Below are 18,094 nucleotides of genomic sequence, written 5' to 3'. Positions count from 1 at the left end.
CTAACTAAAGTACAAAAAATAAAAAAGAACTAAGTTACAAAAAATAAAAAAATATTTACAAACATTAGAAAAATATTACAATAATTTTAAACTAATTACACCTACTCTAAGCCCCCTAATAAAATAACAAAGAAAAAAAAATGCCCTACCCTAATACCGCTTCATAAAAAGGGCAGTAGAGAAGAATCTGGCAACTACAGGCCAGTTAGTTTAACTTCAGTAGTAGGGAAATTAATGGAAAGCCTCTTAAAAGAAAGAATTATGTCTTACATAAAGACAAACAATTTAGAGGACCAAAATCAGCATGGTTTTACTTCAGGGAGATCATGTCAGACTAATCTAATTGACTTCTTTGATTATGTAACAAAAGTATTAGACAAGGGTGGAGCAGTTGATGTAGCATATCTAGATTTCAGCAAAGCATTTGACACCGTCCCACACAATAAACTAATTCACAAGCTATATCTCTTGGTCTAGATTCAAAAATTGTGAACTGGGTGGAATGCTGGCTTAAGGACAGAAAACAAAGTGTCTTAGTAAATGGAGTTCATTCAGCAGAGGGGGCTGTTACTAGTGGTGTTCCTCAGGGGTCAGTTCTGGGGCCTGTTTTGTTTAACATATTTATCTGCGATATCAGCAAAGGGCTACAGGGGAAAGTATGTCTCTTTGCAGATGATACAAAAATTTGCAACAGAGTGGATGTTCCAGGGGGGGTAGACAAAATGAGAAGTGATATACAACAATTGGAGGATTGGACAAACGACTGGGATCTAAAGTTTAACACAGCAAAGTGTAAAATAATGCATTTAGGGAAGAAAAATCCAAATGTTAATTACAGACTCAATGACACTTTACTGACTGTTACAGATGAGGAACAGGACTTGGGAATTATTATTTCAGATGATTTAAAACTTAGTAAACAATGTAGTAATGCAGCGAGTAAGGCTAGCAGAATGCTTGGATGTATTGGTAGAGGTATTTGCAGCAGAAATAGTAAGGTTCTTATGCCACTTTATAGATCATTAGTTAGGCCTCATCTTGAGTATTGTGTGCAGTTCTGGAGGCCATATCTTCAGAAGGATATTAACAAACTTGAATCTGTGCAAAGGAGGGCTACCAAAATGGTACATGGTCTAAAAAATAAAACTTACCAGGATAGGCTCAATGACCTAAATATGTATAGCTTAGAGGAGAGAAGGGAAAGAGGTGATATGATAGCAACTTTCAAGTACATTAAAGGGTTTAGTAAAACTGAGACTGTGGGTATTTTACATAAAATGGAAAATTCAAGAACAAGGGGTCATGAGCTCAAGCTAAAGGGTAGTAGATTCAGGAGTAATTTGAGGAAGCACTTCTTTACAGAAAGAGTGATTGATTTATGGAATAAACTTCCTCAAGAGGTAGTAGCAACAAACACTGTGGGGGACTTTAAAAATGCATGGGACAAGCATAAGGCTATCCTACGAACTAGATAAGTTTATACTGTTAGGTAAGGTCGGGCAGACTTGCTGGGCCTATGGCTCTTATCTGCCGTCAATATCTATGTTTCTATGTTTCTATGTTTCTATTCTAAATTAAAAAATTTCAAAGCTCTTTTACCTTACCAGCCCTGAAAAGGGCCATTTGCGGGGCATGCCCCAAATAATTCAGCTCTTTTGCCTGTAAAAAAAAACATACAATACCCCACCCAACATTACAACCCACCGCCCACATACCCCTAATCTAACCCAAACCCCCCATAAATAAACCTAACACTAAGCCCCTGAAGATCTTCCTACCTTATCTTCACCATGCCAGGTTCACCGATCCGTCCTCCGAACTCTTGATCCAAGCCTCCGAAGTCTTCATCCAAGCCCAAGTGGGGGCTGGCGATCCATAATCCGGCTGAAGTCTTCTATCAAGCAGCGGCTGAAGAGGTCCAGAAGAGGCTCCAAAGTCTTCATCCTATCTGGGAAGAAGAGGAGATCCTGACCGGCAACCATCTTGATCCAAGCGGCTGATCGGAACAGCCAATAGAATGCGAGCTCAATCTGATTGGCTGATCCAGAATTTTCTTACCTTAATTCCGATTGGCTGATAGAATCCTATCAGCCAATCGGAATTCGAGGGACTCCATCTTGGATGACGTCCCTTAAAGGAACCTTCATTCTTCAGTTGGACGTCGGAAGAAAAGGATGGATCCGCGCTGGAGGTCTTCAAGATGGAGCCGTTCGTCATCGGATGAAGATAGAAGATGCCGCTTGGATCAAGATGGTTGCCGGTCCGGATCTCCTCTTCTTCCCGGATAGGATGAAGACTTTGGAGCCTCTTCTGGACCTCTTCAGCCGCCGCTTGATAGAAGACTTCAGCCGGATTATGGATCGCCAGCCCCCGCTTGGGCTTGGATGAAGACTTCGGAGGCTTGGATCAAGACTTCGGAGGACGGATCGGTGAACCTGGCATGGTGAAGATAAGGTAGGAAGATCTTCAGGGGCTTAGTGTTAGGTTTATTTAAGGGGGGTTTGGGTTAGATTAGGAGTATGTGGGTGGTGGGTTGTAATGTTGGGGGGAGGGGGTATTGTATGTTTTTTTTTTACAGGCAAAAGAGCTGAATTATTTGGGGCATGCCCCGCAAATGGCCCTTTTCAGGGCTGGTAAGGTAAAAGAGCTTTGAACTTTTTTAATTTAGAATAGGGTAGGGCATTTTTTTATTTTGGGGGTTTTTGTTATTTTATTAGGGGGCTTAGAGTAGGTGTAATTAGTTTAAAATTGTTGTAATATTTTTCTAATGTTTGTAAAAAAAAAATTATTTTTTGTAACTTAGTTCTTTTTTATTTTTTGTACTTTAGTTAGTTTATTTAATTGTAGTTATTTGTAGGTATTGTATTTAATTAATTTATTGATAGTGTAGTGTTAGGTTTAATTGTAACTTACGAAATACAATAGGGGAAGGGGTTAAGGTGTATGCACTGTTATTCAAGAAATATATAAATAGTCTTATAAATAAGTCCTTGTAAGACCACTGCACAAATTAGGCTGTTTATAAAGGAAAAAATGTGGCGGTGTTCCCCAAAACAACCCCCACAATAATATTATTCACAAGGGACCACTTCACAAGGCACCCAACCCAGACATCCGTATATACACAAGATAAAATGCCTGACTCACCACTCTTCAGTCTCTTGGTGAGGTGTTTTCTCAGATCAGGATGCTGTGTCCAGTGTTGGTGTGAACAGTTGTGCCTTGTAATCCAGGATTATTACTTTCTGCCCATTATTTTGTTTTTGGGGCCATGAAAAACGTCCACCTGTGTCCCTTGGATAAAAAGACAGTCAGTGCAGTGTGCCTCTAGCCCACCTACCGCAATTTGTATCCAAAACTTGTGCTCACTGTTTGGCCAAATAATAAGCTAAGCATCAGAAAAAAGGCTAGGAGTAAGGCAACAGCCGAAACCGGTCAGCCTTTTTTCATCTGTTTGACTATACATGTATGTTCTTACCCAGGGGTTAAGATACCCTTTATATTCTAAATAAAGTTTGATTTTTTATCCATATACTTGGTGCTCCTGTTATACATTTTTTTTCTGATGCTTAATTGTAACTTAGGTTAGGATTTATTTTACAGGTAATTTTGTAATTATTTTAACTATTTTAGCTATTAAATAGCTCTTAACTATTTAATAGCTATTGTACCTGGTTAAAATAAATACAAAGTTGCCTGTAAAATAAATATTAATCCTAAAATAGCTACAATATAATTATTCGTTATATTGTAGCTATATTAGGGTTTATTTTACAGGTAAGTATTTAGCTTTAAATAGGAATAATTTATTTAATAAGAGTTAATTTATTTAGTTAGATTTAAATTATATTTAACTTAGGGGGGTGCTAGTGTTAGGGTTAGACTTAGCTTTAGGGGTTAATCCATTTATTAGAGTAGCGGCGAGATCCAGTCGGCAGATTAGGGGTTAATAATTGAAGTTAGGTGTCGGCGATGTTAGGGAGGGCAGATTAGGGGTTAATACTATTTCTTATAGGGTTATTGAGGCGGGAGTGAGGCGGATTAGGGGTTAATAACTTTATTATAGTAGCGGTGAGGTGCGGTCGGCAGATTAGGGGTTAATAAGTGTAGGTAGCGGTGACGTTGGGGGCGGCAGATTAGGGGTTAATAAATATAATATAGGGGTCGGCGGTGTTAGGGGCAGCAGATTAGGGGTACATAGGGATAATGTAGGTTGCGGCAGTGTACGGAGCGGCAGATTAGGGGTTAATAATAAAAAATGCAGGGGTCAGCGATAGCGGGGCGGCAGATTAGGGGTTAATAAGTGTAAGGTTAGGGGTGTTTAGACTCGGGGTACATGTTAGGGTGTTAGGTGCAGACTTAGGAAGTGTTTCCCCATAGGAAACAATGGGGCCGCGTTAGGAGCTGAACGCTGCTTTTTTGCAGGTGTTAGGTTTTTTTTCAGCTCAAACTGCCCCATTGTTTCCTATGGGGGAATCGTGCATGAGCACGTTTTTGAAGCTGGCCGCATCCGTAAGCACCGCTGGTATTGAGAGTTGCAGTGGCGGTAAATATGCTATACGCTCCTTTTTTGGAGCCTAACGCAGCCCTTCTGTGAACTCTAAATACCAGCGGTATTTAAAAGGTGCGCGGAAACAAAAGCATGCGTAGCTAACGCACCCCTTTGGCCGCAGAACTCTAAATCTAGCCGAATGTCTGACTTGATGTGCTCATGCACGTTTTCCCCCCCCCCATAGACATCAATGGAGAGAAAGTGTTAGAAAAAAACTAACACCTGCGATCGTGGAATGGGGATTGCTGTAACACAATCCCCATTGATGTCTATGAGAAAAAGAAAGCTATGTAAAAACATAAACCCCTAGTCTAAATACCCCTAATCCGCCGCCCCCCAACATCAGCGACACTAAATAAAGTGATTGACCCCTAAACTGCCTCCCCCCGCATGGCTAACACATAAATAAAGTTATTAAACCCTAAACCGCCGGCCCCTCATATCACTAGTAATAAAATAAACCTATTAACCTCTAAACCGCCGGCCCCCAAATCGCTACTATTAAAATAAACGTATTAACCTCTAAATCGCTGGCCCCCCACATCGCTACTAATAAAATAAACATATTAACCCCTAAACCGCCGGCCCCCTACATCGCTACTAATAAAACAAACCTATTAACCCTTAATCCGCCATCCCCCACAATGCAATAAACCTAATTAAACTATTAACCCCTAAACCGCCATCACCCACAAAGCAAATAACTAATTTAATCACTAAGCCCCCTAACCTAACACCCCCTAAATTAACCCCAATAACAAAATAAAACATTACTTTAAAAAAACTAAGATTAAATAAAAATTACAAAAAATAAAAAAGTCTAAAATTACAGAAAAAAATAAACCAAATTATCAAAAATAAAAATAAATAAAACTAATCTAATACCCCTATAAAAATAAAAAGCCCCCCCAAAATAAAAACACCACCTAATCTGACACTAAGCTATCAATAGCCCTTAAAAGGGCCTTTTGTAGGGCATTGCCCCTAAAGAGGCATTTGTATGGGCATTGCCCTTAAAAGTTCAATCAGCTCTTTTGCAGCCCATTAAAATAAAAAAATCCCTAATCTAAAAAAAAAATCCACCCCAAAAAATTAAAAATAAGCCTAAATCTAACCCCAAAATAGGTACTCACCATTCCTGAAGTCTGGTGGTGAACGTCTTCTTCCAGGCGGCAAGGTCTTCATCCAGCAGAGGTGGCCGCGGAACAGGACTGGCGGCCACAGAGCCATCCAGCGTGGAGGATCCTCTTCATGCGATTGTCCGCCACATACTGAAGCTTGAAAGCAAGGTACCCGTTTTATATTTGGGTTACCTTGCATTCCTATTGGCTGAACAATTAAAATAAGCCAATAGAATGAGAGCTAGTGAAATCCTATTGGCTGTTCAAATCACCCAATAGGATTTCAGTAGCTCTAATCCTTTTGGCTGATTTGAATTTTTCAGCCAATAGGAATGCAAGGTACCCCAAATGAAAAAACAGGTACCTTGCTTTCAAGCTTCAATGTGCGGCAGACGATCACATAAAGAGGATCCTCCACACTGGATGGCTCTGCGGCCACCGGTCCTGTTCCGCGGCCACCTTCGCCCCGCCTTCGCCCTGTATGTAGATAGAAGAGGTCCCCGTGCTGGATGAAGATGTCACCGCCTGAAAGAAGACCTTCACCGCTGGACTTCAGGAATGGTGAATAGCTATTTCAGGGTTAGACTTAAGCTTTTTTTTTTTTTGGGGGGTGGGTTTGTTTTTTTAGATTAGGATTTTTTTTATTTTAATGGGCTGCAAAAGTGCTGATTGCCCTTTTAAGGGCAATGCCCATACAAATGCCCCTTTAGGGGAAATGGGTAGCTTAGGTTTTTTTAGTGCTAGGTTTTTTTTATTTTGGGGGGTTTGGTGGGTTGGGGAGTTTACCGTTGGGGGTTAATTTGTATTTTTTTAGGTAAAAGAGCTGTTTAATTTAAGGCAATGCCCTACAAAAGGCCATTTTAAGGTCTATTGGTATCTTAGTGTTAGATCAGGGGGTGTTTTTATTTTGGAGGATTTTTTATTTTTATAGGTGTATTAGATTAGGTTTAATTTCTTTATTTTTGATAATTTGGTTTATTTTTTTTCTGTAATTTTAGACTTTTATTTTTTGTAATTTAAGATTTATTTATTTTATTTTAATCTTAGTTGGGTTTTTTTGAAGTAATGTTAGGATTTTTTATTTTAATTTTAACTTAGTATTTTTATGTAATTGGGGTTAATTTAGGGGTGTTAGATAAGGGGGCTTAGTGATTAAATTAGTTATTTGCATTGTGGGGGGTTGGCAATTTAGGGGTTAATAGTTTAATTAGGTTTACTGCTTTGTGGGGGATGGTGGTTTAGGGGTTAATAGGTTTATTTTATTAGTAGCGGTGTGGGGGGCCTGCGGTTTAGGGGTTAATAGGTTTATTATAGTAGTAGCAATGTGGGGGCCGGAGGTTTAGGGGTTAATAACTTTATTTAGGTGTTAGCGATGTGGGGGGACGGTGGTTTAGGGGTTTATAGGTTTATTTAGTGTTGGCTATGTGGGGGGTGAGTGGATTAGGGGTTAATAGGTTTAATATAGTATTTAAGATGCGGGAGTGGCGGTTTGGGGGTTAATAGGTAGTTTATAGGTGTTAGTGTACTTTGTAACATTTTAGTTATGAGTTTTGTGAAACATTTTTGTTTTGCAAAATCCATAACTACTGGTCTCAGATAGCGGAATGAATCACGGCGGTATAAGCTATAACGCTAGCGTTATAGCCGGACCTCACAACCTGTAATACAGGCGCAATGAAAATCCCACACTCAAAAGTCATTTTTTTACTGCGGAATAAAGAGTAGTGTAAAGGCTAAAATTCTAGCGGTATAGCTGTACCGCCGCGACTTGTAATACAGAAGACCTGCATATTCCTCACGCAATGGACAATACAAAATATCATCAGAGACATGTTGAAATATGTATTTATGAATAAATAGAACATATTCTTCTATGTAAAGGACATTGGAATGTAAAATATTAATATTTTCATGTCGGGTTAGCGAGCTTGAGAATACGTGATTAGCTTTTTACACACATCGGGTTAGCATGCGAGTGAAAACTGTTTACTTTAAACTTGTAAAACAATCGCTACCCGATGCAAGCAAAAAGCTGACGGCTAGATTTAGAGTTTGGCGGTAAAAGGGCTGTTAACGCTCCGCGGGTTTTTTTCTGGCCGCACCATAAATTTAACTCTGGTATCGAGAGTTCAAACAAATGCTGCGTTAGGCTCCAAAAAAGGAGCGTAGAGCATTTTTACCGCAAATACAACTCTCGATACCAGAGTTGCTTACGGACGCGGCCGGCCTCAAAAACGTGCTCGTGCACGATTCTCCCATAGGAAACAATGGGGCTGTTTGAGCTGAAAAAAAACCTAACACCTGCAAAAAAGCAGCGTTCAGCTCCTAACGCAGCCCCATTGTTTCCTATGGGGAAACACTTCCTACGTCTGCACCTAACACTCTAACATGTACCCCGAGTCTAAACACCCCTAGCCTTACACTTATTAACCCCTAATCTGCCGCCCCCGCTATCGCTGACCCCTGCATTACACTTTTAACCCCTAATCTGCCGCTCCGTAAACCGCCGCCACCTACGTTATCCCTATGTACCCCTAATCTGCTGCCCTAACATCGCCGACCCCTATATTATATTTATTAACCCCTAATCTGCCCCCCACAACGTCGCCGACACCTACCTACACTTATTAACCCCTAATCTGCCGACCGGACCTGAGCGCTACTATAATAAAGTTATTAACCCCTAATCCGCCTCACTAACCCTATCATAAATAGTATTAACCCCTAATCTGCCCTCCCTAACATCGCCGACACCTACCTTCAATTATTAACCCCTAATCTGCCGACCGGAGCTCACCGCTATTCTAATAAATGTATTAACCCCTAAAGCTAAGTCTAACCCTAACACTAACACCCCCCTAAGTTAAATATAATTTTTATCTAACGAAATAAATTAACTCTTATTAAATAAATGATTCCTATTTAAAGCTAAATACTTACCTGTAAAATAAATCCTAATATAGCTACAATATAAATTACATTTATATTATAGCTATTTTAGGATTAATATTTATTTTACAGGCAACTTTGTAATTATTTTAACCAGGTACAATAGCTATTAAATAGTTAAGAACTATTTAATAGTTACCTAGTTAAAATAATTACAAATTTACCTGTAAAATAAATCCTAACCTAAGTTATAATTAAACCTAACACTACCCTATCAATAAAATAATTAAATAAACTACCTACAATTACCTACAATTAACCTAACACTACACTATCAATAAATTAATTAAACACAATTGCTACAAATAAATACAATTAAATAAACTATCTAAAGTACAAAAAATAAAAAAGAACTAAGTTACAGAAAATAAAAAAATATTTACAAACATAAGAAAAATATTACAACAATTTTAAACTAATTACACCTACTCTAAGCCCCCTAATAAAATAACAAAGACCCCCAAAATAAAAAATTCCCTACCCTATTCTAAAATACAAAAATTACAAGCTCTTTTACCTTACCAGCCCTGAACAGGGCCCTTTGCGGGGCATGCCCCAAGAATTTCAGCTCTTTTGCCTGTAAAAAAAAACATACAATACCCCCCCCCAACATTACAACCCACCACCCACATACCCCTAATCTAACCCAAACCCCCCTTAAATAAACCTAACACTAAGCCCCTGATGATCTTCCTACCTTGTCTTCACCATGCCAGGTTCACCGATCCGTCCTGGCTCCAAGATCTTCATCCAACCCAAGCGGGGGTTGGCGATCCATAATCCGGTGCTCCAAAGTCTTCCTCCTATCCGGCAAGAAGAGGACATCCGGACCGGCAAACATCTTCTCCAAGCGGCATCTTCTATGTTCTTCCATCCGATGACGACCGGCTCCATCTTGAAGACCTCCAGCGCGGATCCATCCTCTTCTTCCGACGACTAGACGACGAATGACGGTTCCTTTAAGGGACATCATCCAAGATGGCGTCCCTCGAATTCCGATTGGCTGATAGGATTCTATCAGCCAATCGGAATTAAGGTAGGAATTTTCTGATTGGCTGATGGAATCAGCCAATCAGAATCAAGTTCAATCCGATTGGCTGATCCAATCAGCCAATCAGATTGAGCTCGCATTCTATTGGCTGATCGGAACAGCCAATAGAATGCGAGCTCAATCTGATTGGCTGATTGGATCAGCCAATCGGATTGAACTTGATTCTGATTGGCTGATTCCATCAGCCAATCAGAAAATTCCTACCTTAATTCCGATTGGCTGATAGAATCCTATCAGCCAATCGGAATTCGAGGGACGCCATCTTGGATGACGTCCCTTAAAGGAACCGTCATTCGTCGTCTAGTCGTCGGAAGAAGAGGATGGATCCGCGCTGGAGGTCTTCAAGATGGAGCCGGTCGTCATCGGATGGAAGAACATAGAAGATGCCGCTTGGAGAAGATGTTTGCCGGTCCGGATGTCCTCTTCTTGCCGGATAGGAGGAAGACTTTGGAGCACCGGATTATGGATCGCCAACCCCCGCTTGGGTTGGATGAAGATCTTGGAGCCAGGACGGATCGGTGAACCTGGCATGGTGAAGACAAGGTAGGAAGATCATCAGGGGCTTAGTGTTAGGTTTATTTAAGGGGGGTTTGGGTTAGATTAGGGGTATGTGGGTGGTGGGTTGTAATGTTGGGGGGGGGGTATTGTATGTTTTTTTTTACAGGCAAAAGAGCTGAAATTCTTGGGGCATGCCCCGCAAAGGGCCCTGTTCAGGGCTGGTAAGGTAAAAGAGCTTGTAATTTTTGTATTTTAGAATAGGGTAGGGAATTTTTTATTTTGGGGGTCTTTGTTATTTTATTAGGGGGCTTAGAGTAGGTGTAATTAGTTTAAAATTGTTGTAATATTTTTCTTATGTTTGTAAATATTTTTTTATTTTCTGTAACTTAGTTCTTTTTTATTTTTTGTACTTTAGATAGTTTATTTAATTGTATTTATTTGTAGCAATTGTGTTTAATTAATTTATTGATAGTGTAGTGTTAGGTTAATTGTAGGTAATTGTAGGTAGTTTATTTAATTATTTTATTGATAGGGTAGTGTTAGGTTTAATTATATCTTAGGTTAGGATTTATTTTACAGGTAAATTTGTAATTATTTTAACTAGGTAACTATTAAATAGTTCTTAACTATTTAATAGCTATTGTACCTGGTTAAAATAAATACAAAGTTACCTGTAAAATAAATATTAATCCTAAAATAGCTATAATATAAATGTAATTTATATTGTAGCTATATTAGGATTTATTTTACAGGTAAGTATTTAGCTTTAAATAGGAATCATTTATTTAATAAGAGTTAATTTATTTTGTTAGATAAAAATTATATTTAACTTAGGGGGGTGTTAGTGTTAGGGTTAGACTTAGCTTTAGGGGTTAATACATTTATTAGAATAGCGGTGAGCTCCGGTCGGCAGATTAGGGGTTAATAATTGAAGGTAGGTGTCGGCGATGTTAGGGAGGGCAGATTAGGGGTTAATACTATTTATGATAGGGTTAGTGAGGCGGATTAGGGGTTAATAACTTTATTATAGTAGCGCTCAGGTCCACTCGGCAGATTAGGGGTTAATAAGTGTAGGTAGGTGTCGGCGACGTTGTGGGGGGCAGATTAGGGGTTAATAAATATAACATAGGGGTCGGCGATGTTAGGGGCAGAAGATTAGGGGTACATAGGGATAACGTAGGTGGCGGCGATTTGCGGTCGGAAGATTAGGGGTTAATTATTTTAAGTAGCTTGCGGCGACGTTGTGTGGGGCAAGTTAGGGGTTAATAAATATAATATAGGGGTCGGCGGGGTTAGGGGCAGCAGATTAGGGGTACATAAGTATAACGTAGGTGGCGGTCGGCAGATTAGGGGTTAAAAATTTTAATCGAGTGGCGGCGATGTGGGGGGACCTCGGTTTAGGGGTACATAGGTAGTTTATGGGTGTTAGTGTAGTTTAGGGTACAGTAGTTAAGAGCTTTATGAACCGGCGTTAGCCAGAAAGCTCTTAACTCCTGCTTTTTTCAGGCGGCTGGAATCTTGTCGTTAGAGCTCTAACGCTCACTGCAGAAACGACTCTAAATACCAGCGTTAGAAAGATCCCATTGAAAAGATAGGCTACGCAAATGGCGTAGGGGGATCTGCGGTATGGAAAAGTCGCGGCTGTAAAGTGAGCGTTAGACCCTTTAATCACTGACTCCAAATACCAGCGGGCGCCCAAAACCAGCGTTAGGAGCCTCTAACGCTGGTTTTGACGGCTACCGCCGAACTCTAAATCTAGGCCTGAGTGTCTACATATCTGATTATCTGTGCTTTCCCTTCACAGGTTTTTATTGACTTGGCCAAAGAGCAGGAAACGGATGACTTTAATTTGGACTCCACATTTCAGTGGAAACATTTGAGGACCGAAAGCATCTGATATTTTAGTGAAATTTAAAATACTGATACTAACAAATTAGCAAAACAGGACAAACAAGCATCTGATCACATTGCATAAGACTTCTTGAATGAGGAAATTATGTATTAACCCTATTACTGCCAAAGAGTGTACCATGGCTAAGTATAAACATATATAACCCTAGTTCTTTCTCTACATATTTTAATAAACATAATGGTTTGTAACCCCACATATATTAAACAGATTGCCTTCAAAACCTGCAAAAGCATGCAAATAAGAAGCCTTTTTAGACAACTGTTCCTATTTTACATAGGTCATATTTGGATATACATTTTTTTAAAGAAAAAAAAAGTGTCAACTGGTCAGCTGTTATTTCTTTATTTAATATTTACTGGGCACACAATACTGGAGCTGTATGAGCCATAGACTAGGTTCAATATGAATTGCATATTTATTTTTTCCTTTACGGGCACTATAATTACCGCTTTTAGAAGATTAAAAAATACACACAATGTGTAGCCTGGTATTCTATGATCAAAATGAAAATTGGGTATGTGTAAGGGATGGAAAACTTTTTATGATTCCATACACAATTAATCAGTAGTCAATGTATTAGCAGTTTATATTACAACTTTGTTTATTAGAGAACATATATACATATGCATACATATATTTAGTAAATACACATATATAGGACATATATTCCTTTAAGAGACAAATGCCTTTAAAAATAATTTACACTATTTCACTCTGTTAGCCTGCTCTGCTAAGTAGGGGGGTCACATTCCAATGTGAGGTACTGTCTGGGAGAATATTCATTTTATTTTAAGAAATGCTCTTAGCTAGCTAACACAATTGATATGAAATATGATTGACATAAACCATAGTTACAAGGTGGGCAGGGGGGATTGAAGGAGAAGTTTCAGGGCAACGTCTGAGAGAAAGATCTAACATTTGCCTTACTTCAAAATCCGAAGACAAGTAACAATTCACTTTAACCATCTCATTGCTTATAAGTTGATTACTGTTGTATGTTACTGTAATGAGTTCATAATAAACACTGCTATTTAACTACATTCTTGTGTCGAGTTCTGTTTTCTTCATAAATGGAAAGAGTCCACAGCTGCATTCATTACTTTTGGGAAATAAGAACCTGGCCGCCAGGAGGAGGCAAAGACACCCCAGCCAAAGGCTTAAATACTCCTCCCACTTCCCTCAACCCCCAGTCATTCTTTGCCTTTCGTCCCAGGAGGTTGGCAGAGAAGTGTCAGAAGTTTTTGATAGTCTCTTATGGAGAGTAGTACTCTTCGGCATGGGACTGGAGTTTTAAGTAGTCCTATCAGATGGGGTATCTTGTGTTCCCTGAGGGTGTCATTTGTTCTAGGACAATTCTGGGCCCCGGGTCTGGAGTTCTTGTCTTGGATCATTCTTGGATGTCTGGAGACTTATGAGGACTGGTTCAGGGGGACCCTATGTTGCAACATAGGAGCTAGATCATAGGGCTTGCAAGCAGGTAGGCCAGAGTTCACATCCACCTTCGGGTACTGGTTATAAATTTTAAGGCCTGACTCTATGGGGAGTTTTTTCCTCTGTTGGGTCAACAGTGGAGTCTGGATGATTTTTTATTCGGTCCTGGTGTTGATCATTCTATGGCTTCATGTTTTGTGGACATGTATGCTGTTATTATCTCTGCCCTTCCCTTTGGAGGGGATAGTTTATCTTCCTTATGAGTTGGGGTTTCCTCTCTCTGGAGGGTCTTTGTCCTGCCCTGTGTGTAGGAGGTTGGATCAGGTGGCTTATTTCTGTAAGGGGCAGCATCTGCTGCTCTGTGGGCTCTGTTCCACCTGTTGGAAATTGATCTCTCTACGTAGAGACTGTCTAAGAGAGTTGTGACAGGTCTTCCTACGGATCTATTGCACTTTTCTCTGTTCCAAGTCCTAGGGGGTTCTCCTTGGGAGTGCCTTATTTTGGAGGAGCGGATTGGGTTTGCACTTGAGCTCTGGTGGGGTGGGTGAGTACCTCCTTTTTCTTTCCATTCCATGGGGGCTTGTGGTTGGGCCTTTCTGTTCCCCTGTCGATCAGACATGTCTGTCACTTGGGCTGGTCTGGTGTTGGAGCAGGATCTGAGATCTGTTGCTCTGCTATTTCGTCCTCGGAGCATTTGAGGTACAGTAAGCCTTTTTGAGGTTTCTCCTTTCTCCACATTCAAGATTTGTGGGAAGGACTGGCGGCTCTTAGATTGCCTGCGACGTTATCTGCTGGTTAGTGGATACTTAGCAATCTGCCGGCCCTAACATCGCCGCCACCTAGCTACATTTATTAACCCCTAATATGCTGCCCCAACGCCGCTGCCACTATAATAAAGTTATTAACCCCTAAACCTAAGTCTAACCCTAACCCTAACACCCCCTAACTTAAATATAATTTAAATAAATCGAAATAAAATAACTACAATTAACTAAATTATTCCTATTTAAAACTAAATACTTACCTATAAAATAAACCATAAGCTAGGTACAATATAACTAATAGTTACATTGTAGCTAGCTTAGGGTTTATTTTTATTTTACAGGCAACTTTGTATTTATTTTAACTAGGTAGAATAGTCATTAAATAGTTATTAACTATTTAATAACTACCTAGTTAAAATAAAGACAAATTTACCTGTAAAATAAAACCTAACCTAAGTTACAATTACACTACACTACAATTAAATTAATTACCTAAATTAAATACAATTAATTACAATTAAATAAAATTATCTAAAGTACAAAACCCCCCCCACTAAATTACATAAAATAATAAAGAAATTACAAGATTTTTATTCCAAGTTGTTTTTTATTGGTATATTTCAAGAATACAAAATCCGTTCAGAGATACAGATCACAAATGACAATAACAAAATAAAACAGTCAAAATATCAAGTTAGAGTAACATTTTCTTAAAACATGTAAATTAGAAGTTAAGATAACCAAAGCATAGACAAGTAGAAAAACAACTGTCTACCATGCCATATCATAGTTTCAAACCAGTATTACACAACATGTCTGAAAAATGTACCGTCAATCAGTGAAAATTCTCTATCTGAGTGGGTAAGTATGGGAAGGTAAGTGGAAACTCCGTAGTGGGTGAGTGACTAAAGAGAGCTTTCTGAAGCTATATATTGTGTCCACATATTTTGTGCATTAATATAATGATCCCTAGTGTCCAATCTAAAAGCTTTATATTCCTCTAGTTCTATAAGATCGCTAACTTTGTTTCTCCACATTGTGATATTAGGGGGGGTTTGGGATTTCCAGTTCTTTGCAATAAGTGCTTTAGCACTATTTGTGAATATGCGAAGCAAAATGATATGGGACTTGGAGGGGAGTTTGATGTGTTTATTTAGAAGAAATATTAAGGGATCAAAGGGGAGTATGAATTGGAAAATTTTCTCAATTTCACCAAGAAGAGTTCTCCAGAACCAAGTGATGCTGTTGCACCACCACCACATGTGGCCCATTCCACTCCCCGAGTGCCCGCAGCGCCAGCATCTATTCCCGGTTGTAGGGTATAGTTTATATAGTCGTCTAGGTGTAAGATACCAGTTATGAAGGATTTTATAATTCATCTCTAGAAGGGCTGCCGATGAAGAGGATGACATAGTGTTTATAAATATAGATGATGCTACTTGGGGGAGAATTATAACTCCTAACTCCCTTTCCCATGATTCGACCGCACCAGGTAAGTACCCCGGGGGAGGTTGGGTTAAAATAGAATAAATTTTAGATAAGGTATGCCTTAGAGGGGTAGGTGATGTTATCAACGTCTCTAGTCTAGTCATAGGTCTGAGCATGTTATTACTGGATTTATGAGTTGTAATATAATTATGAAGTCTTCTATAGTTGAACCAGTTGTTGGCCCAAGTGAAGTTCCGCTCCTGAAGTGTGGTGTGTGGGAGTAAGTGTTCATTCTCTGAGAGGTGGTGTATCGCAATGTCGGAGTGTTGGTGTGGGTCGGAGGGGACAGTCCCCAAGTCAGCCAGAGAAAACTCAGTATTATGTGTCAGGGAAGTGAGTGGGGAGGGGTTGGATGAAAGGTAAGGGTTAATTTTATTCGTTTTCCCCCACTGTAATAAGGTCTCTTTAGTTATTGGATTGTCTATGTTGTGGATTATGTTTTCAAATCGGGGGGACCAGCATACAGAGCGGAGATTCAGGTCTTTATATGGATATTCTTCCAGGTGAACCCAACGTTTTTGAGATCCATGTATCCTCCAATCGAGGATCCTTTGGATATAGATGGCAGATCTGTATAATTCTAAATTGGGGACTCCTAGACCACCATGTAATCGGGGGGATATCATTATCTTATTATTAATTCTAGAGTGTCTGCCTCCCCAAATAAAGGAGTTGAACAGTCTTTGAATATTCGTGAGGTATCGTGGTGGGAGAGGGATCGGGAGAGCTTGCAGTACATAAAGGAGTCTGGGGAAAGCCGTCATTTTTATCGAGTTGATTCTACCCATCCATGACAGGTGTCTAGAGTGCCATGAGGAGAGTTCACGTTCTAAGGATGTCTTAAGGGGGATATAATTATAGCGAAATGTTGAATCTAAGTCTGCAGTGAGATTAATGCCTAAGTATCTCAATGATGTTTTGCACCGTCGGAAGGGACAGGTGAGTTCGATTTGTTGGGCAAGGGTGTCTGGTAGTGAAATCCCTATATACTCAGACTTAGACTGGTTAATGGTAAAGTTGGTTAGTTCATGAAAAAGTGACAATTCATCTAGGAGTATGGGTATTGACTTATCCGGAGATGTGAGGGAAAACAGCACGTCGTCTGCGAAGAGGGATAATTTATAAGTTTCTCCCCCAACTGATATACCCTTAATGTTTGGGTTTTGTCTGACTCTGGCAGCAAAAGTCTCCAAAAGACATATAAATAGTAAAGGGGACAAAGGGCACCCCTGCCTGGTGCCGTTAGTTATTGGGAAGGGGCGGGACATGATGCCATTCAGGGAGATTCGGGCACTGGGGTTGTTATATAAAGCAAAAATTCTATGGAGCATAAGTTCGCCGAGGCCCATGGATTTCAGTGTGGCCCTAAGGAAGGACCATCGAACTCGGTCAAAGGCCTTCTCCGCATCGGTTGACAACCAGACTGCAGGAAGGCCCTGTCTTTTGGAGTGGATAAGTAGGTGGAGATTTCGGACTGTGTTGTCCTTAGCCTCCCTGAGTGGGACGAAGCCAACTTGGTCTTGGTGGATGAGCTGGGGGAGGTATTGGTTTAGTCTAATAGCTAACATTTTAGCGAATATTTTTATATCTGCGTTTAGCAGAGAGATTGGCCTATAGTTAGGGATATGATCTAGGGGCTTGTTTGGTTTCGGTATTATTGAAATATGAGCTTGGAGGGATTGAGGGTGGAAGAAATTGTCATTATCAATGTCAGAGAAATGTGATAGGAGGTGGGGACCAAGGATGTCTATAAATTTAGAGTAATATGAGTGACCAAAGCCATCTGGGCCTGGAGCTTTGCCAGGCGGGAAGGAGAGGATAGCCTTTCGGAGTTCCTTTAAGGTGAAAGGGGACTCTAGGTTTAATTTTTGGTCTTCTGTCAGGGAGGGGAGATTAAGTGAGGTAAGATAGTTGGTTATGTCTGAGGGTGAAGGTGGAGTGTTTTTCCTGTCTAAATTATAAAGGTCCTCGTAATAGGATTTGAAATTATCTGCTATGTCGGAAGAGGTGGACCAAGTTTTGCCTTTATTATCTTTTATAGTCATAATATATCCCTTAGAGGACTTATTTCGTAATAAACGTGCCAGAAGCTTGCCCTGTCTATTTCCCCCTTCGTAAAATCGTCTCCTAAGGAAGAGAGCTCTACGTTTGGCTTCTAAGCCTAAAAGGAGGGCCAACTGCCTCTGTTTATGAGTGATATGTTCGAGTAGCGAATGGGCCTTTGGGTGTCTCTTATGGATGTCTTGGAGTTTGTCTAGTTCTTCTAATAAATTACTGAGTGCCAAGGAGTTTTGTTTGGTTATTCTCGCTTTGAGCGCGATTAATTCT

At 39.9% G+C, this 18,094-nt stretch overlaps 1 protein-coding gene across 1 annotated transcript in view; it reads left to right on the top strand.

Moving 5' to 3' along the window:
- Nucleotides 1-12,312, top strand: part of LOC128653786 (ABC-type organic anion transporter ABCA8) — a 405,751-nt gene extending 393,439 nt beyond the window's left edge. Inside the window, exon 39 of the mRNA XM_053707294.1 lies at nt 11,976-12,312. Coding sequence (XP_053563269.1) covers nt 11,976-12,068 — 93 coding nt within the window. The 3' untranslated portion in view covers nt 12,069-12,312. The remainder of the gene's footprint in view (nt 1-11,975) is intronic.
- Nucleotides 12,313-18,094: the final 5,782 nt, after the last annotated feature.

The sequence above is a fragment of the Bombina bombina genome, chromosome 1 (genome assembly GCF_027579735.1).
Source record: "Bombina bombina isolate aBomBom1 chromosome 1, aBomBom1.pri, whole genome shotgun sequence".
Taxonomy (NCBI): domain Eukaryota; kingdom Metazoa; phylum Chordata; class Amphibia; order Anura; family Bombinatoridae; genus Bombina; species Bombina bombina.
The sequence above is the reverse complement of the archived record's forward strand: the minus strand, read 5'-3'. Positions and strand labels throughout refer to the sequence as shown.